General features: G+C 35.9%; 1 protein-coding gene across 2 annotated transcripts; it reads right to left on the reverse strand.

The window, feature by feature from the left end:
* Positions 1-571: 571 nt before the first annotated feature.
* tmbim1a (transmembrane BAX inhibitor motif containing 1a) lies at positions 572-11,805 on the reverse strand. Of its 2 annotated transcripts, XM_042725578.1 has the most exons (13): positions 11,440-11,805; positions 11,307-11,353; positions 4,723-4,952; positions 3,436-3,506; positions 3,219-3,283; positions 3,038-3,091; positions 2,887-2,937; positions 2,606-2,645; positions 2,428-2,465; positions 1,931-2,018; positions 1,751-1,846; positions 1,617-1,670; positions 572-1,487 (listed from the first exon to the last, which is right to left on the reverse strand). In XM_042725578.1, exons 3-13 carry the CDS (start codon positions 4,937-4,939, stop codon positions 1,338-1,340), a joined length of 924 nt encoding a protein of 307 aa, XP_042581512.1. In that variant the 5' UTR covers positions 4,940-4,952; positions 11,307-11,353; positions 11,440-11,805; the 3' UTR covers positions 572-1,337. The 2 variants fall into 2 exon arrangements, with proteins under 2 accessions (XP_042581512.1, XP_018928700.1); XM_019073155.2 differs by having other exon boundaries at positions 11,307-11,802.
* Between the last annotated feature and the right edge of the window lie 3,953 nt (positions 11,806-15,758).

Consider the following 15,758-nt stretch of genomic DNA (forward strand, 5'->3'; position numbering starts at 1 on the left):
GGCCTGAGTACATCCCCAAAAGAAAGGCCAAAAATCCACTGATGAAAGTTGGATATGCATGGTAAGCACTGCCAGAATAAACCAGTAATGAAAAGTATTTCAGGCCACTGACACCGAGATGTTTTCTTCTAGGATGATCGGCCTGCCTACTGGAATCATTGGCTTTATTCTGGCAAAGAGACAGGTGGACAAGAACCGACTCAAGCAGCTGAAAATCAGACAGAGAATGAAGAAAGCCAACGAGGGAGATTACGAGCATGAGCGATATAAACCAGCCACCAGGATGCAGTGAAAGCTGTACTTTGTGAACATGACTCTATTGTGCTAAATAATGGCTTCATTGTGCACAAAAATCATTGGGTTGCCATGGAAACAGTGAACTGAGCAGGATATAACAAAGACATTGTAGAAAGCAAGCATTTATTATGGTGGAACTTTTGATCTTATAGATGAGGAGTTCAGTGCAGCCTGTTTGAAATGTTTTTTTATTTTTATTTTGATGCGGTCATCACCATGCTTGTTCATATGCATACAGCACACCATTATAAGCAACCACTAGTAACTATTAAAATCAATAAAATAATACTCGTGTTCCTTTTATTATGATCATCCTCACAATAACAATGATTACATATCAAACTTTAGCCACGTTGTTCAACATGTGGCATGAGGACATTGTAACAGAAAATACAGTTTTATTTTGTTTATAAAATTCAAATATATAACAATCCATTTATATGTAGTTAACACTTTTTATAACTTTTTATTCATGGTGTATCTTTAGTGCCAAACAAAGGAAAAGCACCATTGTGCATCACATAAACTGTGACTTTTAATGTAGTATCAAATTCATTAAGTGAAAGCAATTATTTCCAAAATTAAAGCAAAATATTTGATGTAGACTTTTATACTGTATAAAGATGTCTGTGATAAATATTCTAAATTCATAAACTAAAATACAGTTAGATTGCATGTACAAAGCAGAAAAGCTACACCCTCAACCAAAATGTACCACACATGTAACATCTATAGTAAATACAGCAAATCTAAGTCTAAATTTGCCTAAAACAGATCCACTTCTAATAGACAGCTTCCATTTCCATGACAAAGTAATGGCTATATAATATCACTCATATTTTATTGGAACATATGAATATGGTTAGTAAATCATGCAAATGATATTCATCCCTTACCTGTTGTTTCATCAGTACAAAGCTAGATATGTTTTACAAGTTCTGTATTATTAGAGTACATGTTAGTTAGGTCTGGATTGAAAAGACACAGTGCATAAACATTAAAGACAAAACAGAAAAGGTCCATCGGCCAGCTTAAAGCTTCTATCTCTCTGCATATCCAATAATTTGCAGGAGGAAGATGAAGATCTGGACAATGTCAACATAAAGGGAGAGAGCCGCAAACACATACTCCTCTGGCCCGATGGAGAGCTTCCTGTTCCCGATGAGCAGCTGGGTATGATAGGCCAGAAACTAAATCATTTAAAAACACACAAATGCAAAGAAATTAATTTAGGATTGAACGAGTCAGTAATTTTCCCACGCAAAGCTGAAGTATTCCAAGAAAAGGCGAATTCAATGCGATGCAGTGAACAGACATACCAGAGTGAATGCAATGGCCCCTATTGCTGCATAGAGCATGTGAAGCCATGGGATCTGAAACAAACAGTGAAAAAGTCGGGTAAATGATCAAATGACTATTTCTGTGCAAATACGGGATGCAAAGTCATGCTTACGTATTTGAATGACAGCACGATAGCCGTGATGATGCCAGTCACAAACACTACGATTCCGAGGACACAGAAAAAGCCGGAACATTTAGTGAAATCCACCTATAAAAGAACAGAAAAGCATTGTAACATACACTGAAACAATAAAGTCATGCTGATGGTGTACAAATTATTAGTGTAGCCCACCTTAGTCTGGAAGCAGAACACTGTCACCGCAACCGACACAAGAACAGTGATGCCCAGGGCCAGGAAAACCGCCTTAGTGCTGTAATAGCTAAAACAAAAAATTACATTAGAATATTCAGAATTCAGAATTATTATTAGCAAAATAAACTACCATTCAAAAACATGGGGTCTAGAAGATTTTTGTAATGTATGTAATGTAGAAGTTTTCACTGTCATTTTTTGTTCCTGGTACATGCTGAATAAATGGATTACATTTTTTGAAAAAAGAAAAAAAAAAGTGTATACATACACATCTAGTACAAAGAAGAATTAAATGGTGTGGGAACAAAACCACTCTATCATTGCAAACTAAATGGACAAAAGGAGTTGTCAAAAGGTAAACAGAGGGTTTACAGGACATCCATTAAAACACTGCATCAACAGTCCCGAGACTTTTTCCATTTCCACACCCACTGTATCTCACCACTGAGACACACATGTAGTGTGTGACGTCTCACCTTGCTATATTTCCAGTCATGAACGATAAGGCCAGTGTCTAAAATAAGAAAAAACAGGCAATGTTTATTTAAAGACTTTAGCGTCCTTGATACTTTGTGTAAAGCGTTACATGTAAAAACAACATTGCCCATTAAAGGTTTGGCCACACTCCCTCTTAATTCCTTCAGAATGACTCACAAAAATGGCCAACAGGATCAGGTTCCATGGGAAACGCCTCCTAAAATGTGACAAAGGACAGGGCTGAATTCACTGGATCACATAACAACTTATGTTTGCAGTGGCTCTTTTTATGCGGGCTTCAATTTTTAGATTAATTGATTTTTAGTTTATAATGTCTAGTATTATTTCTGTGCCCTCATTCTTACTGTGTCACATTATTTAACTATGAGCACTACAAAATCTTGCCGTCTGTTCTGTTAATTATCAGGTTGATTCAGAAAATGGGGCAAACATCTCACCTGGGTCCCTGACAGCAAACCAGTACCAAGTGAGTGACAAAATAGACAGCACTGAAAAAAATCATTTCAACAGTCATTCACATTGTTCTACTTTACTACACTTGTATTTAATGTTATAAATATGAAGTATTCTGCATCGTTTCATTCTTACTATGAAACCCAGTAAATGGCTGGATTTTTCCTCACAAACGCTCCTACAGGTTCCCTGTGTGAATAAAAACAAACTAAAGTTTAACGACATAGTCTACCAGAACAAGCAGAGATAACATTTATCCTTTATTTTCTGTAATCACAAAGCACATACAGTAGCCACTCTCCCCTAACAGACTCACACAAATGTGAAAATAGCCACGATGGTAGCTGTGACCAGAAGCTGGGCAGCGAGGATCAGATAAACCTGCAAGACAGAAAAAAACATTTTTCCAAACTCATCCATTCAGGACCATATTCAAAAATCCATTAATCTGAAATAGCAACTGAGTAACATTACCATAAAACTCTTTTACTTTGAAGTAAGATTATGCAGATTACAGAAGAATGGTTCCTTACTTTTCGTATAAAAGTGTGACGGACACTAATATCGTCAAATCCTCCTGTTGTGGTAAATCCTTCATTATCACCTGTAACAATCATATTTTCTGTGAATACTGCATCTCCTGAAGTGCTATTTGCAGAATGCAGAGTATGAATGGCCTCATTCACATCAGTCTGTGTAAATAAACCATTATATAACTGGGAGATTCTTCAACGTTGAGCACTTTGATGTACAAGAATCTTAAAATACAAAAATACATCATACAAATACAAGCATTACGTGTTTAAACCATGATAACTGAAACAAAGAGTCATATAATCATAATATCTCTCGTGTGAGAATGATTTCTTTCAGGGTTTTTTTAAATAACACAGTTGAGTGTCATTTCCAGCACACCAAATGATTTTTACCCAATAAAGCTTTTTTATTAAACGTTAGTGTACTTGTTTACAGTGCCACTGAAGAGCACGCCTGAGATAAAATACGAGACGTGAAGAAAATAAAGAGAAATCAAAAATTACTTGTAAACTGAATATGCTTTAATTGTGCATCATTTCCAATTGCATCAAAGTATGGCAAAAGTGTGAAAATATTATTCGATGTTTCATTATTAAACACAAATGATTTTAGATATAGTGGGAATTTTTATGACTTAAAGTTAAAATTAAATGAGTGCAAGTTTGAAAGCTAATTTTCAAAAAGTTCACAAAGTGCTCATAGTTGAAGAAATCCCCAACTATGTAAGGGATAATGTACAATCCAAATAAACCGTGGTCTCACCCTGAAAGACATTTGTGATAATAATGGCAGCCGGCTGTACATTTTCCCTCTACTTAGCAAATAAATAAATAAATGGACATTTAAATGGTTTTATTACATTACAAGAAAGAGACCATGTAATGATATAAGAGACAAGAAACTACTACAGATATATCTGTAGGTAATCAGTTACCAGGAACAACAGTAAATTATATAAGTGTCATTAGAATTAGAATGCTGCGACTGACCAATCAGAATAGAGTATTTCAAAGAGACATCTACTGAACCACTACATCACTGGCCTATCAACACTAATCAGGTTAGAGCTAGGCTATAGGGACTGCATTAGAAAAATGCTGACTTCAGTCATGATCTGCTAAAATTCAATTTCCTGAACAATGGATTGTTTAAGTGATAAACCAGATCCTAAACCTAAAGCTGATCTGAAAGCCACACAATATTGTTCTCTAATGTTTCAGGACCATGAACACTGTGATAGCAAAAGTAAAAAGTTAAAGGTTAACTAAAACTAACAATCTTACCTAAACCAGGAGGAATGACGGGGATGACAGGAATACTTGGCGGGGGGTATCCCGCTGGCTGGCCTCGGTATGGATCATTGGGCTGTGGGTAAGGCGGCTGTCCCCCGTACGCGTTGAAGCCATATGGGGGGGCAGAAGCAGGGTAACCTCCTCCAGGCTGAGGGTTAGAGAGCAGCCGCGAATCATCGTAACCCGGAGGGAAATCTGACCTTGACATGCTGCTTTAACGCCTGGTGGATAGATGAGATACCATAGTGACCATATGTTACTAAAGTGCAGAAAATACCCAAGATAAAAATCAGACTTGCTCCAAAACAATGTATTTACTTTTTATTAGGGCTGTCAAATGATTAATCACGATTAATCACATCCAAAATAAAAGTTTTGTTTACATAATATATGTGTGCATACTGTGTATATTTATTATGTATAAATAAATACACACACATGCATGTATATATTTAAGAAGAATATGTTATGTTTATATATTAAATATATTTATATATAATATAAAATATAAGAATATAAATATATAAATGTATATACATGTAAATATTTTCTAAATATATAATTTATGTGTGTGTATTTATATATACATAATAAATATACCCTGTACACATACATATATTATGTAAACAAAACTTTTATTTTGGATGTGATTAATCGTGATTAATCATTTGAAAGCCCTACTTTTTATTCTTTTTTTAGGTGCATGTCAATGGTCAAGTGCTACCTGCGATTACCAAGAAGATTTGTTTGATTGATCTGGGTTTTCTAAACTTTCTCCCATCCAGCCCTAAGATATATTCAAATAACCCTACAATCCAAGAAGTGTTTGAAATGTAAAACCATGGGACTTTTTATACAACAGTCTCCTCTGTGTCTCTCCATATCACTGTATGCTCTTCTGTATCATCCGCGCCACCAGGATGTGCTGTTTCTATGTGTATTTAGCTTTGATTTGAAAGAAAACAGCGCATACTTGTAGCGCAGCTGATACAGAAGAGCATATGCAGCATACAGTGATATGGAGAGACATAGAGGAGACTGTTGACAAAGGAATTGTTGAATAAAGTCGTTATTTTTGTTTTCTTCGCTAACAAAAAGTGTTCCCGTCGCTTCATATAACCCAGATTGCATGTCTGATGGCAGATGGAGTATTTTGACAAAGACTTTCATACGTTTTATAGACCTTGACACTGTTATTTATGTGGCAGCCTATGGGACAGTCACAGACCTCCCGGTTTATCCAAAATATCTTATCAGGTCATACTTAGAAGGGAGAGGTTATTATGTGAGTCTAGGAGAGCATAAGTCTAAGTGGACGTCCATGACATGCGGAGTCCCACAAGGCTCAATTCTGGCACCACTCTTGTTTAGCCTGTATATGCTCCCAATAAGTCAGATAATGAGAAAGAACCAAATTGCCTATCACAGCTATGTTGATGATACACAGATTTACCTAGCCTTAACGCCAAATGACTACAGCCCCATTGACTCCCTCTGCCAGTGTATTGATGAAATTAATAGTTGGATGTGCCAGAACTTTCTTCAGTTCAACAAGGAAAAAACTGAAGTTATTGCATTTGGAAACAAAGATGAAGTTTTCAAGGTGAATGCATACCTTGACTCAAGGGGACAAACAACTAAAAATCAAGTCAGGAATCTTGGTGTGATTCTGGAGACAGACCTTAGTTTCAGTAGTCATGTCAAAGCAGTAACTAAATCAGCATACTATCATCTAAAAAACATTGCAAGAATTTGATGTTTTGTTTCCAGTCAAGACTTAGAGAAACTTGTTCATGCCTTTATCACCAGCAGGGTGGACTACTATAATGGTCCCCTCACCGGCCTTCCCAAGAAGACCATTAGACAGCTGCAGCTCATCCAGAACGCTGCTGCCAGGATTCTGACTAGAATCAGAAAATCTGAGCATATCACACCAGTCCTCAGGTCCTTACACTGGCTTCCAGTTACATTTTGGATTGATTTTAAAGTACTTTTACTCGTTTATAAATCACTCAATGATCTAGGACCTAAATACATTGCAGATATGTTCACTGAATATAAACCTAACAGACCATACAGATCATTAGGATCGAGTCAGTTAGAAATATCAAGGGTTCACACAAAACAAGGGGAGTCCGCCTTTAGTTACTATGCCGCCCGCGCAGTTGGAATCAGCTTCCAGAAGAGATCAGATGTGCTAAAACATTAGTCACATTTAAATCTAGACTCAAAACTCATCTGTTTAGTTGTGCATTTGTTGAATGAGCACTGTGCGATGTCCGAATTGATTGCACTGCATTTTACATATTCACTGTATTCTATGTAAAATCATTTTCTATTTTTAAATGTTTTAAATTCATTTTAAATAAGTCAATTTTTAAATAATTTCCAATGTTTTAAAATTGCTTGTTTTATGTTTTTAAAACAGCTTGTTTTATTTTTGTTATTATTTTTCTTCATGATTATTTTACCTTCTTTTATGTAAAGCACTTTGAATTACCATTGTGTACGAAATGTGCTATATAAATAAACTTGCCTTGCCTTAAATTGTGTTCTGAAGACGAACAAAGCTTTTACAGGTTTGGAACGACATGGGGGTTAGTGATTAATGATTAAATTTTCATTTTGGGGTGGAGTATCCCTTTAAGCAGGAAACCATACTCGTCATCCAACTCCAAAAACATTTCACATGCAAGAATGAGCTTCCTGTTTGTGGGATACATGCATACTCCCTCAGCGCTTTTCAATACTAACAAAAGTAGTTCACTCTCTGGTCACTAATGGTTCATTCTAGATTGCAGTCACTGATGTTGTCTCTCACTTTTAGATGAAATCCCTGTAGAAATCCATTTATATTTTAAAACACTTTTAACTGTAACTTAAAAGTAAGTTATTATAGAATGCCTATTTAAAACTATTTTAATTTTGAATGTTTTTAGAGCATGAAATTATGCACGAGGAGAGGCATTTTAAGGTAAAAGCCATTTTTTCCCTCCTCCTCCCCATCTCCTCCTTTTATGCATATTTATTTATTTATCTTTCTGTCTATAGGGGGGCTATCGGAGCTTGAGTAAAATAGTCTCTCTGAGCCCTCCATTGCAGACTTCAAGCCAAATCTGTTTACCACTAATGCCAAGATTATATGAGCACACGGACTTGTGAAATACTACAGGTACATCTCAAAAAATTTGAATATCATGGAAAAGTTCTTTTTGTAATTTAATTCAAAAAAGCAAACTTTCTTATATGCTAGATTCATTGCACACAAACTGAAATATTTCAAGAGTTTTTTGTTTTTATTCTGATGGTTACGACTAAAAGCTTAGGAAAATTAAAAATTCAGTATCTCAAAAAATTTGAATATTTTCTCAAAGATCAATCAAAAAAAGATTTACAAAACAGAAATGTTCAAGATCTCCAAAGTAGGTTTAATTATGCACACAACACTTGGTTGGGGATCCTTTTGCACAAATTACTGCTTCAATGCAGCGTGGCATGAAGGTGATCAGCCTGTGGCACTGCTGAGGTGTTATTGTAGCCCAGGTTGCTTTGATAGTGGCCTTCAGCTCCTCTGTTTTGTTTGTCAGATGTTACTTATCTTCCTCTTCACAATACCCCATAGATTCTCTGTGAGGTTCAGGTCAGGTGAGTTGACTGGCCAATCAAGCAGAGTAATATTATGGTCAGCAAACCACTTGGAAGTAAACACAATGAACCAACACCAGCAGATGTCACATCACCCCAAATCATCACTGACTTCGGAAACTTCACACTGGACTTTGGATTTCTTTGCCTCTCCAGTCTTCATCCAGACTCCAGACCTTGATTTCCAAATGAAATGCAAAATTTACTTTCATCTGAAAAGAGGACTGTGGACCACTGAGCAACAGTCCAGTTCTTTTTCTCCTTACCTCAGGTGAGATGCTTTTTAAGTTTTTTTCTGGCTCAGGAGTGGCTTGGTTCTAGGAATGTGACCGCTGTAGCCCTTTTAAAGATGTCTGAGCGTGGTGACTCTTGATGTGCTGACTTCGGCTTTAGTCCACTCCTTGTGAAGCTCTCCCAAGTTCTTGAATCAGCTTTTCCTGACAATCTTCCGAAGGCTGTGGTCATCCCTGTTGCTTGTGCACCTTTTCCTACCAGTCAACTTTCTATAAATATATTTCAATACAGCACTCTGAGAACAGCCAGCCCTTTCAGCAATGACATTCTGTGACTTACCCTCCTGGTGGAGGGTGTCGATGATCGTCTTGTGGACAACTGTCAAGTCAGTAGTCTTTCCCATAATTGTGGTTGCATGTTCTAAACTAGCCCAGGAGGTACCCAGTATTTATACACAAAATTAATCAAACTAATCAAGCTCAAAATAGAATATTCTAATTTTTTGAGATACTGAGTTTTTAATTTTCCTAAGCTGTAAGTCGTAACCATCAGAATTTAAACAAAACTCTTGAAATATTTCAGTTTGTGTGCAATGAATCTAGAATATAAGAAAGTTTGCTTTTTTTTAGAATATAACTTTTCCATTATATTCTAATTTTTTGAGATGTACCTGTATATACTGTAATGTTATAAATGTCAATGATGTTAAAGAAATATAAAAACACCTACAGTATCTTTATGAAAACACAAGTAGTTCTTATAGACTAAAGGCCATCCGTGATTATTCTTGTAATATTAAGTGATATTAAGATCAACAGTACCATTATTGTTTTTGTAATACCTTCGCTATCCTGAAACGTCAACCTAATTAAATTTCTCAGTGATGTTACTGGTTCCCGGTTGTTCTAAAATTATTGCTCTACAACTTAGTTAATGAAGTGGATAAAAAAAAAAGCAGATTACATAATTAATGTAAATTCATCTTAATAATTAAGGACAACATTCCTGCAAGACCACCACATTTAGAATATCCTTCCTGCCTCTTCCCATCAAGATATATGATGTGGCTAGGGGTTTGAGAGGTACAGATGCAAACAACAGATAAGTGGACATAAATTCAACCTGCGACAGTATACACTTTGAAAGGTTTCTTTCCATTTTAATCTCAACAATGACGTTCATGAAAGATATGAACTAACAATATTTTGGATACCAAAGCTTCAAATACTATGTTGCCATTTTCACTCTCACAGTACTGATCACAGCAAAAAAGCACTAACTACACTTTAAAAAAAGTCTTCCTGGAAACAGCCATCAAGGCACAGCCCATGAAAGGCCTTACAGTGAGTGGTGTGTGAATACATCTAGTTTTTCCTCAGCAACTATGTTTTCCTATGCTCAGGTTAGGGAGTGAGATTTTGAAATTTGAATGATACTTTTTTCTTTGCATGCGTTAACACATTATTTGTGTTAAGACATTACTTCCTGTTATCTAAAAGAAGTGCAGCAGCTCACGCAGGACCACACAGTGAGGACAACATGCACATGTGACTCACATCTGCTAAGGAAAATCTTATGCAACCCAATTTGAAGTGAATCAGATTGTCATTTTATGAAAGTATCCTGAGAAAAGACGTTTCTGCATTTCAAGTTCAAACAGGAGTGACTGTCAAATTAACTTTAGAGAGCAACTAAACTGAGTCATAGGCTGTTACTAAATAAACCAACATTTTCCAGGATATGTGACAGAACTCCATGAACAAAATAAAACCAGGTTTAATGTCACTTTTTAATTTCAGACCAAGCACATGTAAGTACTTTCTAAAAAGTATAAACCTTTATGGTATGTAGGCTGCTTCGAATGTTTACAAAAACATGGAGGGTGCTGTGTAATTCAAGCCAGACTGGAAAAGAATGTCTCCTTTCTTGTATCAGTTCAACACTGCCAGCATGACTCAAGAAAGCCTGCTACACGCCGTTACATCATGTTCTCTGCTAAGCAACCTTTTATATTTAAAGTGGAAACTAAATGACACTTTCATTTCCTTACTGGTCCACCCTAGTACTTGAGATTGGCCAAAACGTTATGCAATCAGCCATATTCAAATAACTGTTGTGTAGAGATAGTTACTATTAACTTTTTTGGTTGATCTGGAACAGTAAATGGGTTTTTAATATGACACATGTAGTGAATAGAAAACATGGTTAATGCAACTGAACTGTAAATCAGCTTGTGTTTCAATATCTAGTACGATGCCTACTTCAACAGCGGTTTTGGGCATCACGGTTACATTCCCTGTGTGTTATGTTTAAGTAGGCATCTCAGAGGATTTGAAACAAAGCCACAAACTGCTAGATATTCCATCACTAAGGGGGCAGGAGGGCATTTTAGAAAAGTGCGATCTTAATCCCATATTCCCCCATTCTAACTTCACCTTGAAATATAGACTAAAAGGCAGTTACATACTTATAAAAACAAGCTTAAAGTCACAACTGTATTCTACAGCTGTTGAACATGTTTTAGCCTCATTCCCCCTTGCAAATATTTACCACGGTTACCCTAGTTTCCGCCAAAATAACAAGTACTAGTTATTTTACTACTGTTAAAGCATAAAATAATCAATCGATGTGAAAAGCTGTCGAACAGTACCTTATCCATTACAAGTGATAGTAGAATTAAACAGTAACAATCTTACCACGCGCTGTCTGAAATCCAGAAAACTTCACCCAATCGATGCTGAAGCTTACAGAAACAAATACCTAGTTATATAATCCTTCAAACTGTGCGTTTTTAAATAAAAAAACTCGTGAGTTGATGCACTGATCCACCTTCTTCAGTGTCAGTTCAGATACTGTACAGCCAGCAGTCTGTCGATGACGTTCAGTCTAATAATGTGCTCGAGATGCTTACAAGCCAGCAGGTGGAGTCAGCCTGAAACATACTGCGTGTAACGAAAACATAATACTCCAAACAAAAAAGCCACAAGATAGCTGTTATGCTTTGCTCTAAGTTAAAACGACACTTAATTGCAGTATTGTCTGTTTGCTCTCTTTACGTAACGCTTCACCAAAAAAAAAAAAAAAAAAATACAAATGTAAGAAGTCTGTCGAGGAGTGGTGGTGAACTAAAGACTAGACACACCCAGGCTGCATATTTGTATTCTTAGAACAAGCTGGGATGTGTACTTAGTGTGCTCCGCTCGTTCGGTCGTTTTGTTTTCTTACAGCAGGTGGTGCTAAATTGCATTCAATAGCAATAGTTTATTTACTAAATGTAGCCTACAGCAGTTTTTTTTAAAAGTTGTGGTTGAGGAACTAAGATTATGCACGTTTTGCATGTATCCTTAATCAAACACACCTGATTCAGGTCAACGGCTCATTAGTAGAGACTGCAAGATCTGAAGTTGGTGCGTCAGAGAAAGGAGATATGCAAAATGTGCAGTGTTGGGGTGCCTCCTGGATCAGGGTTGGAAACCACTGGCCTACTGCATACCGCAGCTCAGCGGTTCCAGTTTTCAGTTCAAACCCTGCTCCAACACACCTGCCTGTAATTATCAAGAAACTCTGAACATCTTAATTAGCTGGTTCAGGTGTGTTTGATTGGGGTTGGAGCTGAAATCTGCAGGGCAGTAGCTCTCCAGGAACAGGGTTGGAGACCCCTGCTCTAGAGACAAATACAGCAAATAGAGATCGGATTACAAGCATAAACTAAGTGCTAAAAGCAGTGGCCGCTGGTGTAAAATATTCTAGGTAGGGTGCCACGTTCAACACTTTTAGCACCCCAATATGATTTATCCCAGTAACAAAAGGAAAAATATTAAGACTTAAAATAAAAAAGATCATTGTTTTATCAAGTTCAAGATTGAGTTTGTAGATGATTCTCACAAAATCATATTTTCTGCAAGAATTTTTCAAGATAAATTAAAACATTACATTTTTAACAAACAATCTGTCCATTTAGCTGTTTATCTATTTATTTTCTGGTATCTTTTTTCCCCATTTTAATTTATGTTGACTCAGTATTTTACGTTAACTCACTCAATCAAAAGTTTTGGATTGTGAGAAAACTAGATCAATGGGAAAAAAAATACTAAGAATAAAAATCAAAGTACACTTTCATATTATGATCCAATTATTTTGATGACTTAAAAAATACAAAATTGACACAATGTTTTTAATAGTTATTAAATATTCTAATGAATTAAAATCACAACAAGAAAAACATGTGATGTTTCAGATAAATGTTTAATCATTTAATAACAAATATAATATTTTTGCTTGGAGATGTATGTTTTATCTCTGTAAGCACTCTCTTCAATTCTCTTCAATCAAAAGTACATCTTGATGTGATGGTCCTCTTTGTTTCCCTATATTTGTGGGTTCTTCCTTAAGTTTGCCTCCCTATATTTCTAATTGGTAAATGGGGTAATTGGTCTTTTTCTTTAAAGGGATTAAACAGAAAATAAGTGTCTTTATAGAAATATTACAATACCTGTATCTTGTATCTTAATTTTAAATGGACAGCAATATATAACCCCAAGGTTTGGAGGTTTTGTAAACATTTTGCAAAGAAATTAAGAATCTGTGATTTGTTAATTAATTTTAACATTTATTTAATTGACAAAAGTACAAAGAAAATATTTCACAGACCAACTTAAATATGTTTTGTAAAATAGAAACAAATTTTGATTTAGATGGCTTCAGCACACTCCAAAAAAAAAAAAAAAGTTGGGACAGAGGCAAAATAAAAGTGAAAGGGTTATAGAAGGGTTATTAAACTGTTTTGAAAGTCTATAAGCAGGGTAAATTGGTAACCCTGTAATTTGTAACCCTGTAACATTGTAATTAAAAGGAAAGTTGATGTGACAAAGTGTTAAACGTGCCTCTGTCCCAATTTCTTTTTCTGATTTGGGGTTGTTTTTAATCCTGACTAGATGTTTTATGTCTTGAGGAGGTTTATAAAAGTAAAAAATGTAATGATAAATATACATTTCAAAGATTTCTATGTACTCTAATTATATAAAACTATACTGTCAGTGCACCATAGTTATGCAAATTAAGTAGATCGACGCGTTTGTTTCAATTCATAAGGATGGAAACCTTTTGAAAAATATTAGGCTTAAAAGATGCCTTATCCTGTGCTCCATCTAGTGGACAACATTATTATTACAGGCTTCATCTTTCAGTTAAAATGGCTGATTAGCGTCCCAAATATTACCTAAAAGCATGTTTGCTCAGAAAGATTTTGTTCTCCACGTCATTTAATGTTGAAGATCGAATGTCTAATAAATGTTGAATATTAATACAACTTTATTTCTGTTAAAATGACACGTTTATGTCAAGATCACAAGGAAACTAGAAAGACATATCATTCAAGCAGAAATCATAGCCTTTTAGTGTTTCAGTACTTTTTGTAGCATCCAAGCAACTGAGCATTAATGTGCTGTACTTCACTTCAACACCAAATTAACAGATAAAAAGAAGTTATCAAACATAAAATAGACTTTATTATGTAGTAATTATTATGCACTTTTGCCACTTTTTGGGAAATAACTAAATAAAAGTAATAGCGTAACTACAAATACATACTGTAATGCAAACTTTAAATTTCTTTTAAGGTGACGTACATGGAGACAATGTAGATATCAGGCGTCTTGTAAGGTGCCGCACCTAGTTCAGATGTACTTATCACACATACATTTTTTATAAATAGGCTAGATTGAGATGAGCAAAATCTGCGCAGAACCGAGCATCGGTGATCACCGCAACGTACATGTTGCTTAGAAAAGTGTCCGTCAGAGTTACGTCCGACTTGCTCTGATGTCATGCTGACGTGTGCCAAAAAACTGTCCCGACGGCGAGGCAGCTGTGTCGGATTGCGCAATCGAGTGCAGTTGCTCTCCACCGACTACGCTGATCAAAAGCATGATGGGAAATGACTGACTGAAGACACAGCTTAAAGCTCAATGGTTCAGTCAACCGTGATGTTGCGTTCTCTTCTAAAATGTTTTATTTTGTTTTATTATGTTAATTTTTTTCATCTAATTTCATGCGATTTTGTATTTAAATTATGCATGAGTATTTCTAAACACTTTGACAGTGCGATCTCTGTGTGAGATTGTTGATGTGATTGTTGTCATATTTTTATAAAAAATCTAAATTATAAGTTTGTATTAAAGTAAAAATGGATAATAAATACGCCTTTCGTATGGAATTAAATAGTAAGCACTTTGAGTGTCTTGTTCATCATATTTATTTTCATATAAAGCAACAGAACTGTACGGAGCCCCGCACATGGCATGCAGGAAAAAATAGTAGGCTAAATTGTGGGCACGATTTACTATTTCGTTCCCTCAATTTATAAATTGTGCGCATGATTTACTAATTTGTTTCCTCGATTTGCTAAATCGTGCATATGATTTATAAATCAAGAGAAGGAATTAGTAAATTATGTTCACGATTTAGCATATCGAGGGAACGAATTAGTAGATCGTGCGCACGATTTATTTATTTTTTTTCTTGCATGTCATGTGCTGGGCTCCGTAGAACTGAAATCATATCATGTTTATCAGCAGCATAGCACACAAGTGAGATATCCGCCTTTGCTCTCGTTGGTATATGTCCCACTTCGAGAGTTCAAAAGTGCCGTTTTGACTGCGCTTATTTCACTCCTCCCCTCACGGCAGCCGCCTACTCTCGCCTACATTTCGGGCGAAGCGAGGCACATCTCAAAGATCAAAAATGACACGGACTGACGGGCGACGGAAGGGAGGATTGCGCCATCTCCTGCAAGATCTTAGAAAAGGCACGAATAACACTTCATATTCCAGGAACAAACTTAATGACAGCTAGCCTAACACTGTGATGGAATATGACAGACAAAAAAAAAAAAAAAAAAACAACTCCCTTTCACACTTTGCTGGTGCGTCGCCCTATCGCCCTAAATGTAGAAACGGTCCATGGTATTTTTAATAATAAAAAAAAGTAAGAAACTGTGTAAAACATGAAAATGTTATCACCCAATAATAGCTGATACAAACAAAGCACCTGATAATGCATGAACGATCTAGAAAAAAAAAAATCTGAGTCTTTACGGTGATTGTTACTTCTGACCAATCGTTGTTGTGCTGTTTAATTGCGTCATCGTC

This window comes from Cyprinus carpio, chromosome B6 (assembly GCF_018340385.1).
Source record: "Cyprinus carpio isolate SPL01 chromosome B6, ASM1834038v1, whole genome shotgun sequence".
Lineage (NCBI taxonomy): Eukaryota > Metazoa > Chordata > Actinopteri > Cypriniformes > Cyprinidae > Cyprinus > Cyprinus carpio.

Bases quoted from the DNA above. Each gene is read 5' to 3' on its own strand.
- tmbim1a (XM_042725578.1), bottom strand. From the start codon at position 4,939: ATGTCAAGGTCAGATTTCCCTCCGGGTTACGATGATTCGCGGCTGCTC. The intron at 3,507-4,722 runs GTAAGATTGTTA...TGATTGTTACAG, and splicing joins CGTCATTCCTCCTGGTTTAG to GTGATAATGAAGGATTTACC. The intron at 3,092-3,218 runs GTGAGTCTGTTA...TTATTCACACAG, and splicing joins GTGGCTATTTTCACATTTGT to GGAACCTGTAGGAGCGTTTG.